General features: G+C 33.1%; 1 protein-coding gene across 2 annotated transcripts in view; it reads left to right on the plus strand.

Annotated features, from left to right (window-relative positions):
* Nucleotides 1-25,672, plus strand: part of GRID2 (glutamate ionotropic receptor delta type subunit 2) — a 1,362,985-nt gene that overhangs the window by 1,087,267 nt on the left and 250,046 nt on the right. For both annotated transcript variants that reach the window (XM_048212019.2, XM_057309689.1), the window contains exon 11: nucleotides 18,288-18,600. In XM_048212019.2, coding sequence (XP_048067976.1) covers nucleotides 18,288-18,600 — 313 coding nt within the window. The remainder of the gene's footprint in view (nucleotides 1-18,287; nucleotides 18,601-25,672) is intronic.

Below are 25,672 nucleotides of genomic sequence, written 5' to 3' on the forward strand. Positions count from 1 at the left end.
ATAAATAAAGATACCTTACAACAGCAACAAACCTGAACAACTGAGCATCTAACGAGACTCAACTGTATCAAGGAAGGAGGTGACCACAGAGGCTCCTGATACCTGTATGAGGATATCTGAATGTATCTCTTACTCATTTCCTATTTCACTTAAATCTGCACAGAATCACTAGGAGAATAGCAAGTATAGATTCACTTCTTACCAACAAACTGTTTCTGGGAGCTAGTTCTTTCTCATTTACAGAGAACTTACGTTCTCCTGATCTGGAGCTCTAAAAGCACCTATAATAGTGGTCTTAAGTGAAAGCTACAATGATTGAAAATTTCACTGTAATAAAAATAAAAATCCACTCAATTCTAATCATTATCCTTGGTTTGCATTTCACTGATTCGTGGATTTGCAGCTTGGGCTTTTCAGGCAGAGATTGCTTCTATATGCTCTGTTCACAAGCAGCCTTAAGATGATCTCTCAGAAAGTTGAAATGGCCGACTACAAAACTCTTTCAGATGATCCTTTTCTTTGAAGATGGCAGCACTCCCTCTTGGGAATTTCAGAAATGGTGTTATTTTTAAATCCCTTTTAATGCTGCAGGATAAATGCCTGAACCACTGCAATTTATAAATAACTTGTAGCTTGCTTCTCACTCAGCATTCTATAAGTACTTATTGGGGCCTAATGTATAGATGGCATTGTGGGCAATACATAAAATATCGAACATAGAGTTCTTGTTCTCCAAGAGCTAGATAGCTAGATAAGAGGTGGGGCAGGATGGGGACGAGATAGAGAGAGAGAGATCCAACATACATCCAACATTTTCTTTACTATCTACTCTTCAGCTTCTGGTAAGCTCATCCAGTCTCAAGAATTTATTTTTATTTTATTTTATATTTTATTTTATTTTATTTTATTTTATTTTATTTTATTTTATTTTATTAGAGGGGGGAGGGATAGGGGGAGAGGGAGAGAGAAAATCTCAAGCAGACTCGATCTCACGAGCCTGAGATCATGACCTGAGCTGAAACCAAGAGTCAGATGCTTAACCAACTGAACCACCCAGGTGCCCCAAGAATTTAGTTACCATCTATAAGTAAACCGTTTCCAGATTTATTTCTTCAGCCCAAGTCTTTCACTGGAACTGCAGGCTCCTATTTCTTACCACTTACTCAGCATTTTCTCTTAGATGTTTAATGGGTGTCCCAAACATAATATGTTCAAAACAGAACTCCTGATTTCACTCTCCTCAACCTGTTCTACCTATAGCCTTCCCTGTTACAGTGTATGGCAACTCCAATCTTCAGTTTACTCAGCCCAAAACCTGTAAATTATCCTGACTCTTTTCTCTGTAATAGCTCATACACTGTGCATCAACAGATTTTTCTGGTTTATAAATCTGAAATATATCCTAAATATTATCATTTCTTACCACTTTACCCCTACTCACCAATTCAAGCCACCATTTTCTCTCTTTGTGACTGCTTGCATGGCCTTTTAACTACTCACCATGCTGTAGTGTTTTCTTACTATAATCTATTTTCAACACAGTAGCCAAACATTATTTAAAAATATAAGTCAGATCATACCACAGTCTCCCAAAACCTTCTAATAGTTCTCAACTTCAGTGTGAGAATGCCTCAAATTCTTAATAATTGCCTCTAATGCCTTGAGCGCTCATTCATACACACACACCCACCGCCATGTCTTATTCTTTATCTCCTAATGACTTCCCCAGTATGAGTATTGCTGAGGGGCAAATCAAAAGTCTGAAAAATAAGAGTAATAATTTAAAAGCATATACATGCCAATTTTGTTTAAATGGGTCAATAAATAAATATTGGGTAAGCAGTTAGGAGAAAGAGATTATACAGAAACCATAAAAGCAAAAAATGTTTATCAAATTTAGCAACCACACTATGGTGGGCATGGCCGACTCCACATTTTTTTCACCTATAATCTTGGGCAAGCTATTCAACTTCTCGGAGCCTCAAATTTGTCCTCAGTATAAGTAGGGTAGCTCTTGTACAAAGTTGTCCAGCTGTCTCTTGTGGAGGTGTGCTCCATTATGTGGACTGAAAACATTAAAACCTAGACTACTCAAGTTGGAAGTTCTGGCTAATGGCTCGATATGGAAAAAAAACATAAAGGCAATGGCTTCTACATAATGACAGAAACTTTCTCAGACAGTATACTGACTGAAATCTATTCCTTTTCTGCTAAATTTAGAGTTGTATAAAAACATATATTTCCATTAACACGTAACATAGAACAAGTAAGTCAACACTTTTTTTTTTTTAAATCTATGGGCAAAGCAGTGAGAAAAATAATTAGGAGGATAGAAGTCGATGATAATAAAGCTCCTGTCTCGAGAATTTTATAATTATGAAGATAAAATGGATATTTATGGGATAAGTACTATATGAGACGTACAGAAAAACAGAGAAAGGAAGAATAATGGTAAGCTCCAGGAAGGAAAATGTCATGAACTCGGGTAAAAATCCAAAAAATAAATATTTATATAAATAAAATATAAATATAAATAATGTAGCTTAAGTATTTAAACTGAAAGAGAAAAGCTGGGGTTTGGGGACTAGTGAAAACTAAAGTGTTTCTAGAAGGACTTTAAAATTAGATCATTATGTGAATGTGCATGGGGGCTGGTGAAGAGAGAGGATATTGGGGAAGGGATGGCATGTGGTTTCTTGGAAGAGGCTTAGAGATAAGACTGACATAGAAACTAAAGTAGTAACATTGCTTTTGTCACTATAGTTGGTGTCAGTGACAAAACATCATCTATTAAAATAATAAAGCATATTCATTTCTAGAAATATCAGTGTGGGAAGCTCCAAGAAACATTTTTCAATTCAGTATACTCTAAATTGCAAGATTGAGCATCTATTGATTAGAATAGGCAAGAAAAAGGAAGCATTCTAAAAATCTTTCAAGGGGAAATGACTGACTTAATCAGAATTTCATCACAAGCAATAAATACGTATTGTGTACCTACCATCTCCTATCTATGTGCTGAAAATTTAAAGATGACAAAAACAGTTTTTGCTTAAAATTCTTTGCAGCCTTTAGAAAGACTGACAAGCTGTGTGTGTGTGTGTGTGTGTGTGTGTGTATTACTCAAACATTATATTATCTTTATTATATTAGTTTTGGGAAACAGTATATACATTTATATGTAAAAAAAGAAGAGTCTTCAAAGGACTTGAATCAGTCTTGAAACAATGGTTACCTATGGGAAATGTGGAAAAGATTGTTAATTGTCCTAAGTATCTATTGTCTTCTTTCTTAATAATACAACTCCTGAATTTTAGCCATAGACTGGCCACAGTATACATTTCCTGGCTATTCTCCTGAGCTAGTGTGATCATGTGACTGAGTTCTAACCAATGAAAATTAAATAGAATTGTAATATGAAACTTCTGGAAAATGTTAAAGGGAAGATTCTTGTTATTTCTGATCCTTTCCATTTCTCCTCTTACTAAAATGTCAATAGAATGTTTGGAGCCCAAACTATCTTAAATTATGATTTGAAAGCTATGTACTGAGAAGAGCATAGCAACAAGAGAAAATGAGTCTAATTCCTAACACTGGAAGCTTTATCAGCCTGGGTCTGATAACTATGGAACTTCTCTATTAGTGTTTCCCTCAGTGATATCGTGGGCATTTCTTCTACTTATAAGAAGAGAATAGGCAGGTTTTACATTTTGACCCTTTCGAAACTAGAATACATTTGTAATATTGCTTTTACAATTTCATGTTCAAATTTACTTTTCTTCTTAGTTTTGCTTTCTTATTTTTTGTTGTTGGCAAACTTATTAGCCAGTGCTGTTGTATATACGTTTTTCTGTTACGTTTTGTTTTTACATTAGGCCATCTTCCATGTTGAGCTAAATGGACTCATATGGTTCAACTTATCTGACAAATTCACACATTTCACTGGAACTCTAAGCTAGAAAATTCCTTTTCCCACATTTTTAATAGCTAAAAGTTGGAAAATGTTTAGCTTTCTAAGTCGTTGACAACAGTACTCACTACGTTCTCATGTTTGAGACTTGCCAAGACACTCCACATTCCTCTTCCTATGTGTCTACTGAGTTTGGAAGACATTTTTACAAACTATGCTATTAGAAAACTTTGGGGAATTTTTGAGACTTCTATTCACTTTTTCAAGCAAGCATAGGCATATACCCTCCCTTTTTAAAGTTTCAGATGATATGATCAAATAAATGTAACAACAGAGGAAAATTTAATACATTATTCTAAATTAAGAAAGCGTGCCTCCCATAACCAGAAATTGTCAGATTTCAGGAAAGTGCAATCCTAAGAAATTTTGGTTTCCCAGGTACCTGAAAAAATTCTATTAATTGCCCTAATTTGGAAGAGTACACACTTCAGATAAGAACAAGCCATGAGCTCAACAGAAAGCATAATATCTGATGGTCCACTTGCTGTTGAAGCTCAATAGCACTACTGTTATCCTCTGCATGGCTTCTTGGTCTCCAGCAGGTAATTTAGTGCACATTTACTTGGCGGTCCAGGGTTCCAAGCACACCACGATAAAGGACACTCTCCATTGTGCAAACCTTTCAAGGCTGTACTTGTATCACAATGCTTCTCTCCCACTGAGTGAAGCATCACTGGCTAATCCCAGATTGAAAGGATAGGGAAGTAGGCTTGACCACCTCAGGGGAAGAGCTGTATAGTCACATTGCATGGGGGCGCGTGTATGGAAATGGGAAGAATTTTGTAGTTGATTTTTGTAATCTACTATGCTGATCAGTTAGGCTGATAACATTAAGAAAAAGTGGAGGATTATAAACTGAAATACTTAACAGAGAATAGGTAAAGATAAATGAGTAAAATTGGATATGGGTACTTATGCATAAACTGCGCTTGCATGGTGAGAGCGAAAGTAAATTAGAGATTTCCTGCATTTTCTAAAGGGGCAGCTGCCCCTCAGATCCATGAAAATGTATTGCTACATATTCTAATTTTCACAAGAAAACAAGAAATGTAACTTTGGATCCTTATATAGAATCTGTTAAATTTTTTAAGAGTTTTTTATTTATTTGAGAGAAAGAGAGCACGAGTGGAGAGGAGTGGTAGAGGCAGAAGCAGACTCCCCACTAAGTAGGGAGCCCAATGTGGGGCTCAATCCCAGGACCCTCGGATCATGACCTGAGCCAAAGGCAGATGCTTAACTGCCTGAGCCACCCAGGCACCCAAATCTGGTAATTTTGAATTGTAGCTAAATTATTTTTAAAAATTTAAATCTATAAAATTTATTTAATACAATACAAATAGTATAATTAATAAAGTTTACTTAGATAAATATGTTTCCTACAGATAGTGAAGGCTCATAGGCAAATTGTAAAATATGATAATACATTAGATACTCCCTAAAATTTCAAATTTCTACAGAAAATAAATAATACCTGAAAAGCTACCTGTTCAAAATACAATGAAATTAAATGAATAACAGGATTTGAAAGTACAAAGACAAAATTTGAAACCATTTGGAAATTAAAAACAGTGAACAAAAATAAAAAAGAACAAACTCTCCTAAACTGCTTTTAGAGCAAAGAAGAAATAAAAACTAGAAGTATATTCTATTTAGAAAATAAAGACAAAAAACTACAAGTGAATTGTTCTCAAAACTTTACTTAAATAAATGTTAGTTTATAAACTCTATGTAATTATTATATTAAAATAAGGAACGATGCATCCAACTCAATAAAAAAATAATAAAATCTAATGAAAGCTATAAAGTTTAAATTAAAATAAAGTAAAAATTCATACTTTAAAATTCATAAATTCATAGAACTGATTAAAGGGAAAATATCGGTTCTTTGAAAAGACCTAAACAAACATGAACTTCTGGAAGTCTGGTTTAATAGAATGGGACGTATGAATAGATAATATTAAGAAAGAGCAAGTGTATACACCACAAGAAGGGAAAACATTCACAAGTTTAAATAGATAATAAATATACCTTTACAATAATTTGAAAAATCTTAAGAAATGAATCACTGTCACAGAAAACATCCCGTCATTAAAATTGACTCAAGAAAAACAGTTCTATTTCAAATATGCCAAAAATGTATATTGTTTATAAATAAATTACTAAAGGTTATTACCTATTTTCTTCGTTCTTTTCAGGAAAGAACAGGACAAATGAGTAAAACATTTCATAAAAGTTATTCAACTACTTGTATAAAGCTACAATATCCCCCAACAAAATCTAACAATGATACCACACACAAAAAGAAAACAATATCTGGGGCATCTGGGTGGCTCAGTTGGTTAAGCGCCGACTCTTGGTTTCAGCACAGGTCATGATCTCATGGGTCCTGAGATCGAGCCTTGCACTGAGCTCTGCACTCAGTGGGGAGTCTGCTTGAGGATTCTCTCCCTCTACCTCTCACCCCTGAGTGCATGCTATCTCTCTTATTCTCTCACCCTTAAATAAATAATTAACTCTTTTTTTTAAATCCAGTATCACTTATGAATATGGATATATCTCCAAATCCTAAAATATATCCTTTCAAATTTGACCCATCAGCATATTAAAATATAGTCAAGTGTTACAAAATAGGATTTATTTCAGAAATAGAATAATTATTTAACATGAGTAAACTATATTACTCTAAAGTTTTAGATTATTGAGAAAAAAGGTAAAATACATATAATTATTATAAAAAATTACTAAAAGTATGTGTCATTTGAGATCAAGTTGGGAAGGAGTAATAGTGGCCACATGCATTTGAGTCTTCCCATGCCTCATCCTCCAAATTATAAAATCACCTAGAGATACAAATAAAATCACATCTGATGACAGAAAATCTCACACAGAGATAACTACATTCTTCAAATTGTAAGTAGAGACATATATATATCAAATCCTGACGGAGATAACACCGGAGTCCCAGCTGAGGTTGCAAGTCTGTGGATGAGATGAGAGGAGAAGAAACACATAATTGAGCTCAGAAGAAAGAAGAAAGCAGAGAACATGCATGAAGCATAGCTAAAATAACCCACAGAAAGAGAAAGTTTAATACCAAGTGTTAATGCATGGAACACAAACCTGGGACATAACAAACCACAACACTGCCTATGGGGAAGTAACTAAAAGGTTAAGTGTGTCAGGGTAATACCCTTAGGGAAGCATTACTTCTGGAGGAGAAGGGAAAATAGAGAAGATGCTCCTTGGAGATGTTTAATGAAGGTAAAATGCAAGCAGTAAATGAGGAAAATTAAGAATCCTGTAGAAACTAAACAGAAACAACGCATACCAACTCCCGCCAAAAACATCCTCCATTAAAGAAACTACAAGTTAATACACTGACAGTAGGAAGTTCTATTGAACTAGGAACCTTGCCTACAAATTATCCAGAAGTTGAAAAATAATTGGAGAAATTCCATTGAAAACCACTCTCAAAAGAAGAGAAAGTATGACTCATATATTTTGGTTTATCAAAGTTCTTCTCACATAAACAACTACAAAGAAAAACAAAATTGTGACATTAAACTCCAAATGAAATTAAATGTCTCAAACAATCATTTGAAGTTTGTTTTTAAAGAAAAATAAACAGTATCAGAAATTCAAAAACTAACCATTGAGATGGCCAAAATGACAAAGAAATGCAACAACCGCAGAGTGTATATTAAAAAATATATAAAAGATAAAAATCATAAGACATAAATTATAATTTGCTCAAAGGAGAATACATTAAATGACATTGAAGTAAAACACATAAAAGAAGAGAATGAAAATGAAATAAAGAACTAAAAGTTCAGAGTGACAGGATCTAGTAAAAAAAAAATAGGCAAAGAAGATATACATATATATTTGAAGTTCCTGAAGAAGAAAAACAACAAAATGAAACAATATTTAGAGGTATAGTCTAAGGAAACTTTCCAGGAAAAAAAAGAAAGAAAGAAAGAAAATTTAAATATACTTAGGGTTCCTAGAAAAGCTGATCCAGGGCAGTAGACTCTGATATATATCTTAGTAACATTATTAGACTTAAAAGACAAGGAAAAAAATTCTCAAGGCAAAAAGACCAAATTACTTTAAATGGCAAAGAAATTAAACTACTATCAGATTTCTCAGGAGCAACACACAAAGCAGGCCAACACCAGAGAAGTACTTCCAAGAACTTCAAAAAAGAAAGGGTAGGCCAAGGATTTTATGTCCATCCAAGCTTCCCTTCATGGCTATGGGAAAAACAACAACAACAAGTTTTAAATTTATAAGCACTAAGAGAAAAGTGGACACTTGAGCCTCTCCTGATGAAACTACTGGACTCCAAGCTTCATTCAAGCAAGAAATAACAGAAGACTAATAGGAATCATTTGATGTCATTTAATTGTAGAATTGATACTAAGACAAGGTTAGAAACATGGGTTATGGATGCCTGGGTGACTCAGTCAGTTAAACGTCCACCTTTGGCTCAGGTCATGATCCCAAGGTCCTGGTATCAAGCCCCACATCAGGCTCCTTACTCAGAGAGGAGCCTGCTTCTCCCTCTGCCTGCTGCTTCCCCTGCTCGTTCTCTCTCTCTTACAAATAAAAATAAAATCAGAAAGAAAGAAAGAAAGAAAGAAAGAAAGAAAGAAAGAAAGAAAGAAAGAAAGAAAGGAAGAAAGGGAGGGAGAAGAAAGAAAAGAAAGACAGAAAGAAAGAAAGAAAGAAAGAAAGAAAGAAAGAAAGAAAGAAAGAAAGAGAAAGAAAGAAGGGTTAAACAATAATATGAAATCATCATAGGTTCTCAAAATGAAAGGATGAAATTAAATAATGGGAAGAAAAGGGGGAAAGAAAGGGAGAAGTAGAATATCATTATTAACTATAAGTGAAAGTCACAGGTTTCATTTAAAACTGAAAAATCAGAGTCAAAGGTTAAAGGGGAAAAAGTGAGAGTAAAGACACTATAAAAGGTACAAATATGGAGTTAACCATTATAACAAAAGTACAAACTTTTCTAAAACAAAAGAAGAAAAGTGACAAAGACACCACACATAGAAAAACACAGTAGATACAACAAAATTCACACAATAATAAAAAGCATGTATATAAATAATAATAACAATAAACAAACATTTGTATATATATCAAACACAATATTCTGATAATATATCATCTTCCCAGGAACATATAAACATTGGCGAAAAATCAATCATAGAAAAAAAATACCATAAAAAAAGAACAAAGAAAGAAAATACCATTAAGTTCCATTCAGGGGATATCATACAAACAAATTTCTCTGATCAAAATACAACAAAAAAAGAAAAAAAGAAAAGGCTTTCCACCTGAAATAAAGGCTTCTATTAAATGACTCTTGGAAGAAAGGAGAAATACAAACATGAATTACAGAACTTTCTTAAAGTAGTGGTAATAAAAACATTACATATTCAAGTCTATAAAGAATATTTAAGGAGTGATTCATAGTCTTAAAAATCCACATCAATAAAAATGAAAGAATTTAAATAAACATATTTAATTCCATCTCCGAAAGCTAGAACAAGTACAACATTTAACAGAAGAAGATACAGGGAAGATAATAACGGAAGTAAAAGGAGAAAGTAATGAGGTAAATAACAGAAAAAATAGTAGATTAAATTTTAAATCCTGATTCTTTTGTTAGGGCAACTCAGTTTTGAAACAAAAGACAAAGTTGTAATATAGACTTGAGATTAAACTGTGGTATCAATATTAAATTATCTGAGTTTGATAATGGTACTGTGGTTCTGTATTTTTAAATAACATTGAAATATTAAGAGATAAAGTGACATGATGTATGCAACCAATTCTCAAGTGGTTCAAAAAATAGTATATATATTTCTATATTTGTATATATATGTATACATATATTTCTATATATGTTAATTGTGTATGTGTGTATGTAAGTGTATGAATTAGGCATATGCTGAAGGAGTAATATCATATTAACTGAGAAATTATGGATTCTTCTACAGCAATAGTGAGGTAGCGGGCTAATTATTTTGGGAAGAAAAAGTACTTATGTTCACATAACATTGGATCTGGAGACAGCCTGAGTGGGTCAGAATCCTGGATCTTAGTGGTATGAACTTGGTTAAGTTACTTACTCTGTCTGTGTCTCAATTTTATCTATAGAATGGGGATAATAACAGTATTTACCTCACAGGGTATTTGTGAAGATTGATTGAATTAATCATTGTAAAGTATTTAGAGTATAGTAGGCACAATGTAAATATTAAATAGTAGTGGTACTAGTAAGTAAACTCTCCTTAGTACTTATCTTAATTGGATTATTAGCTGCCTTACCATGTGCTAAGGTATAATCAAATTAATACCATTCTTTTAATGAGCTCACAAATACTCTGTATAAAAGTGTAAAAGTAAAGGTATGAAAATGTTATAGAAGTTATAAGAGTGTTTATCCTATTGGATTTAAATATCTTCTTTATAACTTTTTGTTCTTCTAAAATCTTCTAGAATTGTTAAGTAGGATCTTAATTTCAGAATGAAAGTCAGTTTAACAACAATTTCATTGGTCTATCTGGAGATTGATTCATTTCCAGTGGAATATTTGAAAACTAATGGATTTTTGTTATGTGATTGTATTTGAAACTGAGATACTCATCTGTAACAATGACACATTAAAATACATCTGTGTTTCTTTTCAGAGAAATACATAAAATCTTGATATTGACAAAATAAATAATTTGTGATTAATTTGATAATTTGGTTATTTTTCTTTTCCCTAGTACTTATGCTTTCGTTTCTTCTATGAATAGTAATAACTTATATACTGTATTTACCTGGAAAGGTCTGTTGAAACTTTAAAGTCTCTAGACTTAAAGTCTTTAGAATGAAAACATTTCTATTTCTATATTAGCAAACATATAATAATTATATAATAAGGTCTCAATAAATAATTTTAGCTCTAAAATTTCAGAGTTAGAAGGGATCTTATATTACCAATTACATCGATCCATTTATTGTACAGATGAGTGATCTTAAAATGATGAAAGTTTGGCCACTTGCCCAAAGTCAGGTCATATATTATTTATTAAAGATGAAAGACTTAATTACATTCTTCTTCCTTTCCATCACCCTTCTTTTCTTCCTCTTTTAGCATTTCTTCAATGTCTACTTTCTCCCAAGCAAACCTAGAACTTTTACACTAAAACATTTTTTGAAGACCAAAGAATATAAAGTAACATTTAAGGAAACTGTCAAGAAATTTTAAAAATCTGTGAATGGTCCATTCTTCTGAAGAGCGAGAGAAGAAAATGTATGGTTTAAGAATAGGCAGAGATAGACCTAATACTTGTTAAATGTGTGCCAAAACTCTTCAATAACTTTTTTCCTTCCACTTTGTGCAAAAAATCTTTGAAGTGGGAAAGACAAGGGGGAAAAACTTAAGAGAATTGAAGCTCATGGTAGGTACTTTTAATGAATTCAAATTTCCAGGTCCAAATGAATGACATCATAGGGGAATGAATGCATTTTCTGAAGTGACATATGAGATACTATGGATAATATGTACAAAACACAAAACACATATGAGATACTATGGATAATAAGTACAAAACACGAAAAAGGGGATATTGGCATATTCAAAATTAGAAAAAAAATTCATTCTGCCTGAACAGTGACTTTGATTTTATTCTGTGATAAAATTGTGGATGGAATATTAATCTGATGTGTTATAGGTGATAAGACAAATAAGCAGTTAATTTTCTTTTTTGATAGCATGAGCTGGTTACACATGTATTTCGAGTTCAATAATGCCTTTTACAAAGTACTTAAAAACTATATAGAGTAGCCTGGTTGGATGACACGATAATAATAATTAAAAAAAAAACATATCTGGAGTGTTAACTAATGAACTGCCATCAAAATGGGAAGAATGTTAAAGGCAAGTTACAATGCTTCTCATCAATATTTTACTAGTAATGTAGGTGAAGAATTAAAGGCCTGCATCTCGAACTTCCAAATGAATCAAGGCTAGCAGAAAAAGATATGATGATTGATAAGTAACAGTTCAAAATACTTCAGATAGATGCAAAAGACCAAAGAACCAAAGAATGAAACTGATGAGAGATAGATATAAAATCTAACATTTTGCTTAAAAATCAATTGCATAGGACTTATGAGAACTTCTAGATTGATAGTGTTTCATTTAAAAATATGTTTTGGGGGAGGGGTTCAAAAAATATGTTTTAAATGTACTTAACCTTAAGTTTAGTATAAGGCAATGTTGTAATTGCACCTTGTAAAGATGATTCAAGCTTCAATTTCATTTTCAAAAACTATATTATTCATATCAGTTGAGGAAACATTGATGAATTAGACTCTGTTTGCATGAAGATGACCAGTATTTTGAGGGGTATGGAAATCATATCTTGAGAAGAATGATTGTATAAGCAAATTATTTTTAGAGTTAAAATAATATTTCCAATTGGGGAATAAACTAGTATTCTTCAAGTATTTGAAAGAGTAGGTAGATCTATTCAGATTTACAATGTGATGTATAGATGATGACACAAAGGCACCTATACTCAAGGCTTTTAATTAATTTGAATATTTTAAATGTAAATTGTTCATCTTGAAAAGATGCAGTTGGACTTGTAATAACATTACATAAAATAACGTATGTGGAACATGTAACATGGCACTAAATATATAGTAAGTATTAAATAAATGTGTGACTATTAGTATTATTAATATAATGTCCTTAGCCTTATATTCAAGCATAAATTAAATGATTATTTGTGAGATATGATCATTTATTTCAGATTAAATTTGGAAGAGATTAAATTTAGAACTTAGATAAATCTAAGTTTATGCTTCTAAGTAAGATTCAGTTATTGTATGGCTTATTAGCCATGCCCCCTTATAATATACATCCATCTCCTTTTCATGATTTGAAAGAATGCAAGTCTTTTATCTCCTTTCAAGGAAAATGTTATGACTGTATAATTAGAATAGTTTCAAAAAATTATGTATATTCCAGTTTTAGTTCTAGTTCTTCAAAATTCAAATAATCACTTCTTCATTAAACATTTGACATACGTTATATTTTGTAATATATTGACCTACTGTAGTAGACTCTTGATTACCTTAGCTAATGGCAAATAGCATAAATATAAACATATTAATAAACCAAGAACCTTGTTTTAATTATGGAAGTAATTATTCATTAAGATATAAATCTTTTATCAGTGCTTTAAGACTTAGTAAATTTTTATATTACCATTTTCTTTTTTTCTGTAAAAATCTCTCTCTGTCAGGAATGCTGAAGAATAGAAGAGATTTATAAGAATTGAATAATGAGCATCCAGTGAATGTTCCATCTTTACTTATTCATATTTGAAGCAAATTTTTATTGATCATGAATTTGTGCCAGACAAATGTGGTAGATACCAGGAATATGTCAAATGAAAAAAAAAAAGTCATAATTTTTACCTTCATGGAGCTTGTAGTCTCATAGAAAAGTCAGACATTATTCAAAGAATCACACAAATATTTGTAAAATTACAACTGTCACAATTACTAGAGAAGTGAGGGATACAGGCTTCTGATAGTATAAATAACAAGAATTATTATTCTAATCAAAGGGGGTCATGGATAGCTACCCTGAGGAAGTGATAATTGAGCTGATTTATGAAAATGAACAAGAATTTACTTGAAGAACTTTCAGGAAGGCCAATCCATTCAGTATGAAAAGCATGTACAAAGACCATGCATCAGGAAGAAGTGCTGGAAAGGAAAATGGTCCAGCATGTCTATGTTGAGGTAGGTTGAGGATAGTCTACCTGAAGATATATAGGCTATGTTAAAGAGTAATCTTTTCTCCTAAGAGCAAAGCAAATCCATTGAAAGCCTTTAAATTGTGACAGGGGACAGGATTAGATTTGCCCTCCAGAGAAAGATTACTCTGACTGCAATAGGGATATTAAGAGAAGAAAAATGGTATATTTCAGGTAGACTCATAATGAGCCCATAAAAGCAATGGTGAGAGCTGGAAATAGTAGAGAAGTGAATGGATATTAGGATTCCCAGGCGGTAGAATCAACAGTGACAGATAGGATAGGAGTCATAGATTGGAAAAGATAATGAGACCACCAAGATTTTAAGACTTATGTGAAAAGATATTCATTGAAGCAGGAGATATTGGTGGAGGACTGGTTAGAGTCAAACACATGAATATGGTCCTGGCCATGTTAAATCTGAGGTATTTTTGAGACATCTGATGAAATTAGTTACATAAATCAGTCTAGACTCCAGAGCTTGGATCTATATCTAGAAATATAAATTTGTAAACCTGATGTATGAATGGGGACAATGGAAGTAATGGATATAAATGAGATTGCCTAGGCAGAAGATCTCAAATGAGAAAAGTCTGTAAGGCCTGACTCAAGAGGATTGCCAACATGAGCTTGAAAAAAGAACTGAAAAAGAAGCTTATATCGTGTCATGAAATCCAAGGAAAAGAGTGTTTATGATGGAGAGAGTAGTCATCACTGTCAAATGTCAAGAAACCTAAACAGAGGAGCACTAGGTTGTGTCCGCTTGACTCAGCAATGCAAAAATTAAGGAGTGCTGTGTCCATTGAGTAATAGAGTACTTAACAATATGTGTACAAAAGAATCTTCCCAGACTTACTGGGAGGTTTGGAAATAGAGACAAATCTTTAGAGAAAATTGACTATGAAAAAGGAGGAGATAAAGGGTAATAACAGATTCAGAAGTCATGGAGAAGAGGACAGGCTTTTCCGTTTTGTTTTTATTTTAATGCAAAGGAGTTACAGAATCTTTTTATAGGAAATTTACAGTTGAAAAGATGATGTTTAACACATAAAAGACAGGAGTTTAAAAATTGAAAAAGGGGATTTGTTGATCAGTTTACTGATGGAAGGTTGGTTTTAGGAAGGAAGACACCTCATCCATTGTAAATAGAGGTTAAATAGAATAGGTTGGGTGTGGGATATAGGTGGAGAGATAGAAATAAGCCTGAATTTTAATCTGATATCTTCTATGTTCCCTATAAAATAGCAGTGAAGGCCACCCGCAAGAGTTGGGGCAGGGGGTACTGAGAAGATTAAAGGTTCCATGAGATTTGAAAAGTAGAAACTGGACAAGTGAATTGACATGTATGCATACATAGACATAAATAAACAAGAAGGAAGGAAGGAAGGAAGGAAGGCAGAAGGTAAAGGACGAAGAAGGGGGAGGAGAAAGAGAGGAAAAAAGAGAAGAGAGAATAAAAGAAAAGAAAAGAAAAAAGAGAAAGAAAGGAAGAAAGAGAAAAAGAGAAAGAAAAGAAGAAAGGAAAAAAGGCAGTGAAGCAGGGAGGGCGGGTAGGAATGATTTTTTTCTGATCATTTTTGTTATTTTGAAAATGTTCAAGAAGTTTTTGGGTTCTGTCTCTTAATCAGTGGTTCTTGGCTTTTTTTTTTTTTCCTTCTTCTGCTCCAGTAAAACTTCTCTCATAAAAGTAAGGACTATCACATATTCATATCAAGCACAGTGATCTGCTATATTATTGATTCTGAACAAAAGGGTGAGGTACTTCGTTAGGAAGATATAAATCTCAGAGATAGGAAACATGTGTGCATATGTGTTTGTGTTTTGTCTGTACATAAATGTATTTGTGCAGTTTGAAAAGGCCATTAAATGATTCTTATATGCCCTCCGCAGGGAGACTGGGAATTTCTCCTTGAAAACAGAATAGCCAAGTGTTAAAAGTGGACCAGAATTTAGGAAGTTCTCCATAGAAAAATGACAAGTAATTATTATATTTAATAAATATTTTAGGACACGCAGTATAATCAATTTCATTTTCCAAAAAGAAAGGGCACATTATTGCCTACATATCTTTTTTACATTATAGAAATTCGCTTTATGATACTTATAAGTATCTTTTAGTAGAATCCGTGTATAACTATTCCAATTCATAATAATGTAAGTGTTAGACATCTAATTATTTATCAGCAAAGTAGTGATGAACATTTACAAATATTCAGTCAGTTTGTCAGTAAATTCTTTCTTAGGTGAAATTTTCTGATTTTAATTGAGTCATAAAATGCTTTGGGTCACTAGTGTATCAATTACTGAATTACTGATCCATAGTATTATAATGTTCTGAGAAAGTAAAGGTAACTTCTGAAAGCCTAACTGAATCTTGGAGAGATATTTATTCACCATTAGGATTAAGATAAATGAGTCAACTCACAATAATCACACTAAACTTAGGTATATTCATTTCACAAATGGATAAACTGAAGCTCAGAAAAGATAGAACTAGAGAGTTGAGGATCCAGGTTAGATTTTCAATCTGAAAGGGCCTAATTCCTAATAGCTAGCTACAGGAAATAAATACATGAGCTTGAAAGCAATAATAATTATTTCTCTGAAAGTTCATTTTCATGTAGTGTTATTAAGTTTAATACCTCTCCGCTAATAATTATAAACTCACTGTGTTTATACTAATATGGCCTTGTTGCAATGTAAATAGCGTAATAAAAAAAAAAACCCGCAAAATTTCAGACACTTTTAAGGTAAAAATTATCCTAAAACTAGTTATCTTAAGCACCTACTATATGGGTTATTTGAAAAATGAAGGATTTTTTGCAATAGGGTAAGTGTTTACAAGCACAGGTTTGGAGCAAGAAAAACCGAGCTTTAATATTGGCTTCTTTGCTTATTAACTATGAGAACTGAATGAGTTACTTAAGTCTTGTAGTTTCTTCATCTATGAAATGGAGGGAAAAACACATAATTCATGATGTATTGTAGAATTAAATAAGAAAATTTATTTAACTACTTAGTACTGAGCCTAGCAGCAAATATGTATGGGCTGATACATATGTATAAAAGTATATATATACACACACACACACACACACACACACACACACACACACATAAAGTTTAAATTTAGCTTAGAATAGTTTTGAGGCCATTATTACTTCAGAGACTAGATTTATTTGAACTGGTTTAGCATTCCATTAGGTATGTTACTTTTTATGTTTTTGTGTTTTTGTTTTTGCTTGTTTGTTTCTTTGTTTTGGTCTCCAAAAGCAATAAAACCAGTTTCTATACTCCTTCATAAAACAATGCAAAAGAAAGAAAAATTATAACAAAAATGTTCAACAAACAATTTACTATTGCTTGTATTTGTCTGGAAGGAGCTTCCCACAGCTTTAATCATAGCCATGGATCATTGTTTCAAACTTAATACATCTTTTAGATATTTAAATGTGTGTTCTCATATCATGGAATCGAAATGTAATTCATTTGTTCCGTGATCTCACTGCAATTCTTCTGTGTGCTTCAAATAAGTAAAATAGCATGTACTGTAATTTTGAGTGCTATCACTGAGAATCTAAAGAGATACACATTGAAAAAAAGAGTTGTTACTCCAAGAAAAATTAGATCTCCTTAATCTTTAAATTTTCTTTAAAACATTTCTGAGGTAGAGACTTTAGGCAAATGACATAATAACATAGTGCTATATGAAAGTTCTAACAAACTTCATTATATTTGGAGCTTAATAATATAAATTCTGGAGGTGTGTAGGTGGCTCAGTTGGTTAAGCATCTGCATTTGGCTCAGGTCATGATCCCAGTGTCCTGGGATCAAGCCCCACATCAGGCTCCTTGCTCAGGAGGGAGCCTGCTTCACTCTCTCCCTCTGCCTGCTGCTCCCCCTGCTTTTGCTCTCTCTGTCAAATAAATAAATAAAATCTTTAAATATATATATATATATATATATATATATATATATATTCTGATGCAGAGAAATCTAAACCAAGAGTAAAATGCTATGTTGAAGGTTCTTTTTTTTTTTTAATTTACCTGCCTAATAATTTACATGTTAAGAACATAATTAAGTATCTTGGGAACATTTTTCTCAGAAGGAATTCTTTAGAATAAGTTTTGCCTTTGCTACTGTGTTAATGATGGCTCTGATAAAATGACCCAAGGAAAAAAGACAATTTCCTTCAGGTGTTATCGGTGTCTAAAATATTCTGCACTGATTTCACATGCACTGATAATATGAACAAGGTAATTTATCTGACTCTGGTAGGGCAAGATTTGCAGTGAGAAATGCAAAATTCACACAGAGTTTGCCTCTAAGAAATCTCTGCTGTGTTTTTCAGTTTATGTAAAAAGACTAAAGATGTTGCCTGAGGCATCTGTTTTCTTTTCCTTAAGGCAAGCTGAAGCACCACAAATCAAATTGTTTTTCACATTGTTAATTTAATATTTTCTCCTTCAATTTCTCAGAGAGCCGACATAGGGATTTCTGCTTTAACCATCACCCCAGATCGTGAGAATGTGGTGGACTTTACAACACGCTATATGGACTACTCAGTGGGAGTACTACTTCGAAGGGCTGAAAAGACAGTGGATATGTTTGCTTGTCTTGCGCCATTTGATCTCTCTCTATGGGCTTGCATCGCTGGCACTGTTCTTCTGGTGGGTCTTCTGGTCTACCTCCTGAATTGGCTTAATCCCCCACGATTACAAATGGGATCAATGACTTCTACTACTCTCTACAACTCCATGTGGTTTGTGTATGGATCCTTTGTACAGCAAGGTAAGGAGAAAAAATACATTTTAGTCTGAAAAAGGAATGTGTTTCAAATGTCATGAATCAGTTAAGAATGTTCTGTATTTGACATCAATAACTGTTCTAAAGGGTCTTCACAGCAATGCTCAGAAAAGAACATTTCCTACTCTTTCCTAGAGGATCTCAAACACAGCAGGTTTCCCACAAAAATGGTTCATTATCTTTTGATGTAGGTTCAATTTCATCAACAAAGCCAAAAATGAATGTCAGAGGTAAGGTTCACAAGAAACTCAAGATCAGATTTCCCTTCCTCCCCCCTAATTTTTTTTTTTTTTTTTTTTTTTTTGCCTTTCTCTGACATTCTGAGAAATAACCTTACTAGGATGAAACAACTTACTACCAGAGCAGACACTGTTTAATTATTTACATATGTAAGACATGTTGGGACTGGTTCTTTGTTCAGAGACGTTATTTAGTATATTAAAAATATTCAATGACAGTGAGAAAACTTTGATTAATTTAAGATTCTGATAAGAAATTTTGTCTTCTCTTTCATCTAAATATTTAATTAATCTTTACCAACGATTTAACTTAAAATTTCATGATATTCTAAAGAATGTCTTTGTTTTGTTACTCGATATTTAATCTGACCTACTCTTTAAAGTTGTCTAGTTAATTCTATGACTCTCACCATTTTAGAATAGAGTAATACTTATTGAACTCCTTATTTGAGACCACTGCCTAATGGCAGAATGAAATAATAAAATACTTAGGGGATCGTTGGTTTCTTATAAATCTCTCACATGTATTGAAGAGGAGAAATACGTGTCACAATGGAGATACATGACATTTTTGCCTTAATATTTACAAATTTCAATAGCATCTTATTTTTTATTCACACTTGCTATTTGATCTTCCATTAAATTTGAGTAGTTCTCAACTGCATACTCCTGATTGTGACCACTGACCCAGAGAGGGCCTAGGACAGAGCCCTAAGAGAAGGAATGGGTTAGAGGAGCTTTCAGTGGTAACTGACAAGGAGTAATGAGAAAGACCCAAGTGCCATGTATAGCATGCAGTGGCATACATACCAAATAAGGACAATATTTAAAGATGGAGGGTTTGGCCGACTATGTTAAACATTTCAAAAAATCAAGTAAAATTAAGACTTGAAAGATATTTATTGGATTCAGCAATAAACTTGTTATTGGTAGTATTCCAGTGACTGTAGCTGCATAACCAGTTCCTCCAGAGCCTACCAATTCTGTGGGTCAGAAGTTTAGACAAGACATAGGAGGAAGGCTTGTTTTTACCCAGTGATGTCTGAGGACTCAACTAGACAACTCAAAGTATGAAAATGAACTCATCTGAAGACTTGTGCATTTCACTTACATGTTTGGTGGCTGATACTGGCTGAGGGCTTGTAGCTTCAGTTTTCTTCTATGGTCTCTCTTCATGGGATAGGTAGGCCTTTCTCACAGAATGGTGGTTAATTTCTCCATAAAGAGCAATCCAAAAAGAGAAAAAAAGAGTCAATGAAACAGAAAAATGTTATAGTCCAGGTTGGGGATCACAAACTTGTATGATGGTGTGAGTTCCTCTGGTAGGGAACATCCTGGTTGTGCCCATGTCATGACTTTGTTATAAGAACTAAAATGGCTAAAAATTATGAAGTTCTTAGATAAAATAACTTATATAAGGGTCACATAATCACTTGCCAAATAAATAAAAAATAAGAACAAATCAGACTCAGCTGTGGATAGTTAGACAAATGGAAAAAAGGATAGCAAGGCAAATGACTTCAGATTATTGATAATGGTTAAAATGGTAGCTCTTAGGGTACATGAAGCAATAAAAAAAATAGACCAATAATGAGAATACAGTAAGAGTGAGACTGGAAAGTAATAGAGTAGTAGTGGGAGAGAATAGAGTTCTTGATGAGGCCAAAGAACAAAAGTGGAAATATCAGTGTGAGGGAGTTTGAAGTTTGTATTTATGGACTCCTGAAGTTAAGAGTTGGTGAAGGACTTCAAAGCTGATCAAAGAACTGAGAGCCCAGAGAATTAGATGAACCATCTGCAATGACAGTCAACTCAGATTGGAGAGAAAGAAAATGAGCCATGTGCCAAAGTTGTCAATAAATGAGGAGAAATACCTAGGATATGTTGATAGATAGGAGCACTGGTTAAAAATAAAGTTTGGTATGGTTAGAAGTAATTAACCTCTGTTTTCATCTTCTTCCCAATCCACCCAATTTTCCTGTACATGGTTTTAATAACCACCAATATGCAGTTGACCCCCAAATCTATATCACCCATTCTTTTAGTTTTGTATATCAAACTGCTCACCAGACCACTCTCTGGGTGTAGCAAAAGCACCATGAATTCCAACATGCCAAACGTCGAATTTATTTTCCACTTTAAAGCTTTGTAGCTTCTCTATTCCAACTGATGCATTGCCAGCCACTCAGATATACAGGTTAAAAACTTTGAAAACAGTTTTGATTTCCTCTTCCTTCTATCCCTTATATCTAACCATAATCAAGTCCTTGAATTTTACCTTCTAAGTATTTCTGGAAGTGGAAATCTTGTCTCACCTAGACAGATAAGCCTACACTGCTACTTAGATTAGGCCTACTTTATTTCTCATCTGAACTACAGGAATCTTATTAACAGGTCTTTTTTCAATTTTGTCCCCTGCAAACATATGTTCCACATACTTGCATATATATTCAAGTTATTTCTACCAGGGACAGCTAAACACATAATTCCTATTCTTTAAATATTTTCTTGGCTCCTCAATGCCCATAGTTTAAAAGTCTGAGTTATTTGGAACATGAACAATATTCCACCATTCGGCTCCAGTCCAGGGCTCGATTCTCATCTCTTACCACTCATGCTTCACGTTTAATTGTTCATTTACTCCAAATGGCTTTTGTCCCTTGAACACAAGACTGTGTCATGACTCTCTGCCATTGCTTCTGCTCCTTTCAATTCCTGAAATGCCTTTATTACTAAACTGCTTAATCTCTATTCTTACTCTTCGCTTTCATATGGCAAATTGCTATGCATCCTCTAATTCTTGTTTTGATCTCCTTCTTTTAAGAAATATTTGCTGGGATTAGGAACCATCTTCTAAGCTTTTGAAGATAAATTTATCATAACACTTATAAACTATGATGTAATTGCCTTTTCTTCATTTGTCTCCATTTGAGTCCTTTGAGCATAAAACAGTGTCTTATCTCTATAGTCCCTTTGCCTACAGTTCAGTGTCTTGTACATATTAAGTGTTTGATAAATGTAAACTGATCAGCTAAATGCATAAATACATGTGATAGTTAACTAAGCAAAACACGGAGTTAATTGCAATATTGTGCTTATTAGATTATAATCTGTTCCCCAATGATCCAAACTCACTAAACCTAACAGGAAGTTACTCGGAATGTCTCTACTGGTGTATTTTATTAAATAGCTAAGATGAGGGACTTTTAAATAAGGTATCCAATTTGTCGAAGCTTTATTTTTGAGGATGTTGACATGCTTTCTGAACTCTGCCTCCAGGTAGCCAAATTAATTTTTGGAGCACATCCAAGAGAAAAATATAAGTAAAATTACCCATATGGTTAGCATGATTTTCTAGTTGTGTAAACATGACACAGATATCAAAAGTTATAAATATGTTAAGCACTTTTCCATCCCAACTGGGCCTTTAAATGAATTGTACAGCCTGTAGGTTGATTGTCTATTAATACAAATTCCTAGTGATGGATAATGCTGAATTGCATATGATCAACTACTTCATCTTTGAAATGCTGCCATCCTTCCACTTCCTAATAATGAAAAAGTGAATTCTCTAAAAGATATGGAAAGCATCTTTACATTTTGATTAAAAATAAATTAAGATAAATCTCCTAAACCCTATGAAAAAAAAGAATCAGTCAATGATAGTGTCCATGCACAGGCAATGGAGTTAAAAATAGTGATAATTTTCAATAAAAATATAGTCTTTTTAAGAAGTACAGCTGTTATTCAGAATTACAGTCTTTATTGAGTCACTAGACCAGATTGAATAGGGCTAAAAAGCATTTCATGCATTATCGGATAAATTTCTGAAAAAAGAGTTTAGGGACAGCTAAAAGAAAAATGTAAAATATATGCCAGTTGTTTACTAGTTCTGATGTTTAAAAAAGTCTGTAACTTCAAAGCATTCTGGAAAAATAGCTCAGGGAATCCAACTGTGCAAAAGCAGTATGGCCCATTACAGAGATAAACGTAGTACATCTGTTTGGCTGGAACATTAAAGCTTGTGAATTAGATAGTTAAATGCATGAATGAGAGACCAATTTTATGCAAGTTTTGTTGTCATTTTATATCCTCCTTTATTTCCATGTCTACATGCATCTCTCTGCAATCAACATACTTAAACAACTAGCGTTTGATTTTTGAAGATCCCTTATGTCTAGTTTATGGACAGGGACTCTTAATATCATCTGGGCCTGGGGGTGGGAGGCCTCCATGACTTTTTCGCACGTATGGTTGTATACAATTTGTTTGCTATTTACTTGCAAAGGGAAATTTCAGTTTGCCTCAGATGCTTTTGTCTGATTCTAGAAAGTACCAATATTTATAGTCATGTAAAATATTTAAAGCTATATGCAAATAATGAATCATGGAACATTACATCAAAAAAAAATAAGTAACTGATGTTGAATCAAATAATGGGAAAAGTTTTGGCTTGGTATGGGAAATAAATTACAAATTTATATGCAATGTAAAAAAAATATATTTAAAGCTATTACATATGTTTATTTACCAGCAAGCATTTAAGTAACAACTATATGCCACGGACCGGAAGAACAAAAGGAAAACAAAGAATAATTATATTAACTGGTTTAATTACTATTTCTTGGGTATGCTGTTTATCATGCCCAACCTAGATGTTTTGAGTATGGTCATTAATAAGAAAGATACAGTTCGTGCAGACATACTTGGAACCATCTAAATGGGTCATAGCCAAATGGGACCAAAAAAACCACTTCCAATGAGAAGAGCAGACAGAATTATTGGAAAGAATAAAGAAGGAAAATTCCTTTGATAGCTTTCTTAAAGATCAAACAGCTCCGCAGATGCCAGTGATGAATAGAAAGGGGGCCTTTAGGAATAGTAGAAGATAACTTGATGGCTGCTGCACAAGAGTTAACAGGAGAGGCAAACCATAGTCTTTGAGATCCCAGGACAATTTTTGGAAGAACATAAAGAGCTCTTTCCACTGCATATGGATTGTAGTGTTACAGAGAATCACAACTTTCTCATTTCCACAAAAAGAAGAATCAGACATTCTTCTCTATCGAATTAAGCAACTAAAGAGATTGTTGATGAGAGAGCATCTCTTTAAAACTTTGCATAGGAGAATAACTCAAAAAGACATCCGTTTTGATAGTGTTGATATCAAATATATGAAATTTATCAACATCCTAGTCGCAAAACCCCAAAGGATTCAAACATTGTAATGCAGTAGCTAAAGGCATCCCTTTGTAATGTTATCCGATATTTCACATTCAATTTGAATATAACAAAAATGATATTGGCTAACTCTGTTGTTTACTGACCCTAATGAACACAGGGAAAATGAGAGTAATTCCCAGTGACAGGCTAACTGGACTATAGAGACAAATTTCTTTCTATGTTCTGTTCTTACAGATATTAACTCAAAAAAGCTCTCTGTAATTTTTATTTAGGTTCAAAAAAACATCTCTGTTGTTACTAATTATGATTGGCAGTCCTTAACAAAGAGAGCGCCAAGCATTCTGAGAACTGTCACATCCACTTGAGAATTTCCCCATGCTGATTTAAAACATGACAAGGTGCTCAATTTCTTTCATTTTATCACCAGAATTCACTACTAAAGGGAAAAAAAAAAACAGCTGAACTTTCACGTTCTCAGAGACTATTCTAAGTCTGTCCTTATGGGTGTGGGGAATGAGTAATTTGTATGATAGAAACAATGCAGTGATGCTAAGATGGGAATCCATTGGTTTACATTTCCAATGAACTGTAATGAGCTCCTAAGCAATGATTCCATGAATTATATGTATGTAATATGCCCCTGAATTTCACTTAATACCAGCTCTTCATGATTTGAGCCAGAAAATCCTTTCTCATGCTAAACTGGGCTTTTGAAGAGTTGAAAGTAATCAAGGCATATGAGGCAAAAATCAGATTTCTGCTTAGAAAATGCTTATCAAACAAAAACTGGTGAAAACATCTTCTTGACTACTTTGAACTACTTAAGAATGCATACTATAATTAAAAGCATTATTTTAGTATTTAATGAAACAAAGGAGTAGTTTCCTGAAAGCCATAAAAAAAAAAAGACACTGAAAGGTGATTTTAAGATATTCTGAGTTGGTTTTTCTTCTTCCCCAAGTGCTATAAGAAAAAAACAGTTTTAAAATCTAAATTTAAGTGATGAAAAAGGAGGTGTCACAGGTCCTTTAAAATAGCATTGACATCAGTAGTACTCAGTACTTACAGTACCATTTTACAAAACCCCTCAGCTTAAGTAATAAGAATAGGGTCAGACATCACCAAAGATAAATTTATTCTAAAGGTGACTTAGATTGATCAAAGTTAAGCCATTGGGATCAAAAGACTATAGGTGTAATAGAGACCATCCGTTTAGAATATAAATTTGGAAATTCAATTTTTGTTTGACCTGAATCCATTTTTCCCCTTTACCTATGAATATGTATTTAGAACTTTAATAATGATGGTTATATTTCAAAAAACATGGGAGACTGATCCCAGCTTTTAAAAACAGTATCAGCATGTTTTGAAAATTAAGATTCTTAGCATTTAACCTAGCTCTAAGATGCATACTTGGAGCCAAGTATAATCTCTGGTTTACAAAATTATTGACTAATAAAGTCCTGAGATACTTTCGTTAAATACCCTTGAATGTGGCATAACCTTTACTTTAATTTTTCACAATTTTAAGGCAGAGAAATTACAGTATGTAATATAAAGTATAAATTCACATCACATGTCTCATCATATATAATAGTGCTCCTTATTTGTAAGCTACATTTCTTGATGACACT

Source organism: Ursus arctos, unplaced genomic scaffold (genome assembly GCF_023065955.2).
Source record: "Ursus arctos isolate Adak ecotype North America unplaced genomic scaffold, UrsArc2.0 scaffold_9, whole genome shotgun sequence".
NCBI lineage: Eukaryota > Metazoa > Chordata > Mammalia > Carnivora > Ursidae > Ursus > Ursus arctos.